This window comes from Gopherus flavomarginatus, chromosome 1 (assembly GCF_025201925.1).
Source record: "Gopherus flavomarginatus isolate rGopFla2 chromosome 1, rGopFla2.mat.asm, whole genome shotgun sequence".
NCBI lineage: Eukaryota > Metazoa > Chordata > Testudines > Testudinidae > Gopherus > Gopherus flavomarginatus.
Genome location: NC_066617.1, coordinates 133,568,845 through 133,574,844, shown reverse-complemented (window position 1 = coordinate 133,574,844; position 6,000 = coordinate 133,568,845). Strand labels below are relative to the sequence as shown.

General features: G+C 43.6%; 1 protein-coding gene across 2 annotated transcripts in view; it reads right to left on the bottom strand.

Moving 5' to 3' along the window:
• Nucleotides 1-1,177: 1,177 nt before the first annotated feature.
• The window catches only part of UPK3A (uroplakin 3A), an 897,123-nt gene continuing 892,300 nt past the window's right edge, over nucleotides 1,178-6,000 (bottom strand). The window contains exons 3-5 of one of the 2 annotated variants that reach the window (XM_050925129.1): nucleotides 5,774-5,856; nucleotides 4,136-4,268; nucleotides 1,178-2,999 (exon numbers count right to left, since the gene is read on the bottom strand). In XM_050925129.1, the coding sequence (XP_050781086.1) occupies nucleotides 2,900-2,999; nucleotides 4,136-4,268; nucleotides 5,774-5,856 (316 nt within the window). In that variant the 3' untranslated portion in view covers nucleotides 1,178-2,899. Of the gene's footprint in view, nucleotides 3,003-4,135; nucleotides 4,269-5,773; nucleotides 5,857-6,000 lie in introns of both variants that reach the window. The other variant, XM_050925127.1, reaches the window with a different exon arrangement.

Below are 6,000 nucleotides of genomic sequence, written 5' to 3'. Positions count from 1 at the left end.
ATTTAGGAGACCTTCACTAGATCTGCTATATCAACACCCACTGCATTGATTGCAGCAGCATTGATCTCTCCAGTAGTGAAGACAAGCCCAAAGAGCTCTGTGTAAGCTTGTCTCTCTCACCAACAGAAGTTGGTCCAATAGAAGATATTACCTCACCCACCTTTTCTCTCTCACCTTTAAAGTGACAGTTGAGGTGTTTTATTACTTCTTCAGTTCTTTGATTAGGGAGAAAGTCACCTCAGCCCTTTGGGTGCAATAATAGGCAAGCTAATGCTACACTCTCTCCTGAATCTCTTTCAAAGGTCTCTCTAGTTCAGGGGTGGGCAAAGTTTTTGGCCCAAAGGCCACATCTGGGTATGGAAATTGTATGGTGGGCTATGAATGCTCACAAAATTGGGGGTTGAGGTGTGGGAGGAGGTGATAGCTATGACTGGGGTTGGGCCAGAAATGAGGAGTTCAGGGTGTGGGAGTGGGCTCTGGGCTGGGGCGCAGATGGGGGAGTGAGGGCTCCAGCTTGGGGTGCAGGCTGTGCAGTGCAGCAGGGTGGGACTGAGAGGTTTGGAGTTCAGGAAGTGGATCAGGGCTGGAATAGGGGGTTGGGGCACTGGAGGGGTCAGGGGTGCAGGCTCTGGGCAGCCCTTATCTCAAGCAGCTCCTGGAAGCAGCAGCATGTCCTCCCTCCAGCTCCTATGTGGAGGCATGGCTAGGCAGCTCTGTGCACTGCCAGTGGGAGCTGCAGGGGCAGCACTTTGGCAGGGGCAGTGTGCAGAGCCCCCTAGCTGCCTCTATGTATGGGGGCCAGATAGGGTGACCAGATGTCCTGATTTTATAAGGACAGTCCCAATTTTGGGGTCTTTTTCTCATAGGCTCCTATTACCCCCCCATCCCCATTTTTCACATTTGCTGTCTGGTCCCTCCTCCGGCTCCAGGGTGACATGCTGCTGCTTCTGGGAGCTATGTAGAGCCATGGCACATGTGGAGCGGGGCAAGCCCCAGATCCCACTCCCCAGCAGGAGCTTGAGGGTCCAATTAAAATGGCTGGAAGGCCAGATGTGCCCCCCAGCCCATAGTTTGCCCACCCCTGCTCTAATTGCAGTAGACCACACCCATCTTTAACTGGATCATTCTGTCCTACAGACAAGAATTACACACATAATAACCACTAGGATGTCTGGAAAGAAACATTTTAATACGGTGAAGTTTTACATTAAAAGAATGCCCTTTGTACACTTTTCTAAGTGAGTTTAAACAGTTGAAAACCAGGAAAAAAAACTGCTGTTTTCTTTCAGTATATGTTAATAGAAGATTAACAAAGACTTGGGTAATTGTGCCAGTGATGTGTTTATTAGCCACCCATTTTACTGGTGGCTGCATAAAGACTGATATTTGCTAAACTGAGACAGGCTTAAACTGACTTCAGCACTAGTGTATGACAAATGTATTATGTCAGTGACAACTATGTAAGTGTTATGAATACTTAGCGGGTACAGCAGGAGTTGCTCATATACACAGTTTATGAGAAGGCTTCAAGCTGGACCCATTCAGTGCAACTTGGGAAGGCTAGGGGGAGGAGAAACTCAGTGTTAGAATAATTTTTCCACTTATACTGGTCAGTGGGACAGAATGGTAGTGAAGGAAAGAAATACATGACAAGTTCACTTCCAGCAGTACAAGCTGAGGATGCACTGTTTGAACATTTCATGTTACCATAGTAGGATTAGCAGCTGATGGAACCAGCCAACCCTTGCCCCCCTCCACTGTCATGGTGTATGAAGTGTCAAAGATATCCCTGCTCTAAATAGTAGAGACTAGACATTCTATCACCCAGTTTTCATTAAAAGTGACTGTTTCTCAGGCAATGTAACTTCCAGCCAATATTTTAGTTGAAAACACTAGTCTTACATAGAGATAAAAGCTCTCTGAATATTTACAGCCCAGATTTTCTAGGGAGTTGGACACTAACAACTTTCATAAGAAGTAGGGTTGCCTAGTCTAAGAGAGATGCTTCAGTGTTGCATACCAATACTAGTCCACAGGTATTTAGAACTAGAGACCTGAAGTCTGGTCTTTGCAGGGAAGTTACATATTTTTAAACAATGAGGTGTGGGGGCTGTGCAGAACTGTGAAAGTTGCTGATGCCATATGCATCCATACCTCTCATTTGTCGTTTCTAGCAGTTGGTTGGTTTGCCTCTACCCTTCTTTAAATGAAAGTTTGGTACTAAGTTTGTTCTTCATAAGGTGCTAACTGAAGAGCTAGCTGCTATTAAGCCTTGATTAGACTGCATGTGCTATTAAGTAATGTTCTCCATATGAAGCCTTTCCTTACCTACATCACATTCTCATTTAGATAAAAAGAAGCTAAAATAAGAGTCAAAGGTTGAGCTCAGCTTTAGAACCTATTTAGCTTCTAACCTATAAACAAGGATAATTATGTACTAAACCTAGCCCAGGCTAGCAAACTTGAAAGTTTTCAGTATGTTACTCTAGCCCACACTAATACACTTGGTCATTTTCTCTCTCCTCCCACTAAGCCAGGCAGTCACTGAGGACTATGAACTGCTCTCTAGACTCAGAACTCTCTACCAAGCCTCAGTTTTGGAAATATGCAGCCACACGAGTTAACTGAAGGATAGAAGTACCATGAGCCCAATGACAAGATTACTTGTTGCCACAACTTGTAGCAGCAACCTAATGAAGATAGTGTGCTGCTCTGTAGGAGTTGATGGAACATGATATGTATAGAACACCTGTGCCATTCAGCTTCACTTACTGAACTGAGTATCTAATCAATGTGACCTATTCAGAGTTCAGTAGAAAAGGGCAATTCTTTAATATCAGTACATTTGTAGCTGTTCAGTTGAATTTCAGCCAGGGTGTGGACTTCTTTCTCTCAAGGCTCACTGGTTCACTCCCTCAGAGCTATCCTGAGATCTTGGTACAACCTGCTGGGTAGTCTGAGATGCATGTGTGGTCTCTGTGGATGTCTCTCCTGATGCCCTGCTTGAAGAGAAAGAGCTTTTAATTCTGATGGTGGTTTAAGCTATAGGCCAGTCATAGGACTCATTTGGAAAGATTAAAGCGTCACTTATCACTAAGCTTGATAAAAACCTGCCTATCTTTTTTAGATGCTTGTTTGCTCTTCAGTTATTGCATCTAGAACTTAATCCTATACTGTTTACTCCAAAAGTCAGGCAGGATTCATGGCATGCAAGACAAGGCCTTTAAGCTTTAAAGGCAACAGTTCTAAGAAAGATTCCCCTCCCACCCCATTAGACGAACAGTGAGTGTCAAGGTTTTTATGCTACCCCTATGTAAGTTAGGGGAATGAACTCTTTAAGTAACTTTAAGCCTCACAGGGCCTAAGTTTGATCCTTGATTACTGTTTCCCTCCCCCCAGTAAGTCAAGAGGCTAGTCACAGAAGCTGAGTCCGACAGGAATCTACTCAAATTGTTATTCATTGCAGAGTGACAGTTGTCATTATCAGAGTGGTGGCCATGTTAGTCTGGATCTGTAAAAGCAGAGTCCTGTGGCACCTTATAGACTAACAGACGTATTGGAGCATGAGCTTTCGTGGGTGAATACCCACTTCGTTGGATGCATGGGTTGTCATTAGCATCTCTTGGGATCCAAGAAGATCCAATGCCCAAGTAACCATCCTTACAAGGTGCAGCATTTGGTCTATATTCCAGGTCAGTAAGTGAACTCCCCAGCCTCCCTTTAGAACCTTGTACCCAGTTCAGAGACTGGAAGCTATTCCCATTTTCTCATAGCAAGACCACATTCAGACTGTAAGCAAGTGCAACTCCATGACTTACTGTGCTGCACACATTTAAGGCAGGTGAAAACTAAGGCCAAGGTTCTAGTTTAAAAGTGATTTTTAAGTGTAGGTGTTTCTTGGTCTGTTGTCATGACCCTCCCTCTCAGGGGAAGATGCTGCTTTTAGGTGTGGACCAGAAGCTTGAGACACCTGTGTTCTTGATTTTATAGTCTCCAACACCACTTGTTTATTGAGAAGCTAGAATTCCCAGCTTGAGACAGTCACAGTGAGGAGTCAAGACCAATCATTTGATGGGTTAGACACTTGGTGATAGTTAGTTCTGTTCTCACACTGTGAAGCTTAATGGTAACTTACATGACAAAGAAGAATATGGAGGCAAGAAATCCAACAACTAGAAGGAATATAAGCGTGCTTAAGATGGATGTGATGACAATCATTCCTCCACTCCTTCGCCCAGGCCAGGTATCAATTGTTGAAGTCTGTTTTACTAGAAGAGGTGGGATGAAGAAAAAAAGTATTACTGTACATATTTAGAGGTTCCAGAAAGAGAGTTACGATAGACAGCATAAACTAGGGAAGTTAATGGCTCAAGCCTTCCCCACCCCACAGTATCCGGTGTTACTTTTGAAGTCTATATACTGCTTGCCTTGGCATTTCAACATACTTCATTTGAAATCTTGAAGTCCTTTACAGAATTCGTTTAAGCCTCAAAAATCCTCTGTAATTTAGGGAAATATACCCACTTTAAATAGATAAATCACCTGATCTATGTGACATGGCCACAAAAAAAGCTAATGCGGTCTTGGGATGCATCAGTTGAGGTATTTCCAGTAGAGATAAGGAGGTGTTAGTACCGTTATACAAGGCACTAGTGAGACCTTATCTGGAATACTGTGTGCAGTTCTGGTCTCATGTTTAAAAAGGATGAATTCAATCTTGAACAAGTACAGAGAAGGGCTACTAGGATGATCCGAGTAATGGAAAACCTGTCTTATGAAAGGAGATTCAAAGAGCTTGGTTTGTTTAGCCTAACCAAAAGAAGACTGAGAGGAGATATGCTTGCACTCTATAAATATATCAGAGGGATAAATACCAGTGAGGGAGAGGAATTTAAGTTCAGTACCAATGTGGACACAAGAACAAATGGATATAAACTGGCCATCAGGAAGTTTAGACTTGAAATTAGACGAAGGTTTCTAACCATCAGGAGTGAAGTTATGGGGGCAAAAAGACACTTGGCTTCAAGACTGTGCTTGATAAGTTTATTGAGGGGATGGTGTAATGGATACCAATTAATTGCCAAAATTAGGTTGTTTGACTATTAGCAGTAAACATGCCCAATGGCCTGTGATCTGAGTTACTACAGAGTATTCTTTCCTGGATGTCTGGCTGGTGAGTCTTGCCTACATGCTCAGGGTTTAGCTGATTGCCATATTTGGGGTCGGGAAGGAATTTTCCTCCAGGGAAGACTGGCAGAGGCCCTGGGGGTTTTTCACCTTCCTCTGCAGCGTGGGGCACTGGTCACTTGCAGGAAAATTCTCTGCACCTTGAAGTCTTTAAACCATGATTTGAGGACTTCATTGGCTCAGACATTGATTCGATACAGGAGTGGATGGGTGAGATTCTGTGGCCTGCATTATGCAAGAGGTCAGACTCGATGATCATAATGGTCCCTTCTGATCTTCAAGTCTATGATTCTATCTAGTGACTGCAGCAGAGGCAGAAATAGAATCCAGACCTAAGCTCAAACCACTGCATACACAAAAAATCCATGTGTCATGTTTGAGCTTTTTGTCCTGAGGGCATCAGGGGAGGAGTAGTATTCCAGAGTTACCTCCACCGCTTAGCTTTAATGATACATAAAGCTTTTTGGGTCAGAGAGGACTGGAATTTGTTTCTTTAGCTAGCATCTTGGCAGGAAATGACTAAATGTCCTAAAGCATATTTCTCTTTCCCAAGAGGGACCCGTTGACCTTGGTTTTTGGTACTTACCCCTACGAGTTTTCATTGGATCAGACCAGAGAGTTTGGTCTTTCACAACACCTGCAACCACATCTACTAAGAGGTACTTAAACCTGGAAGCAGAGACAGGCAGGTTAATCATTCTAGCGGAGGCTTTGACAATCTGGCATATAAACCAATCCAACAGCTGCCAAAAAATGAAGACTAGGTAACATCTTGTCTTAGAGAGAGATACATATAAAAGGGGTGGCTAGCTA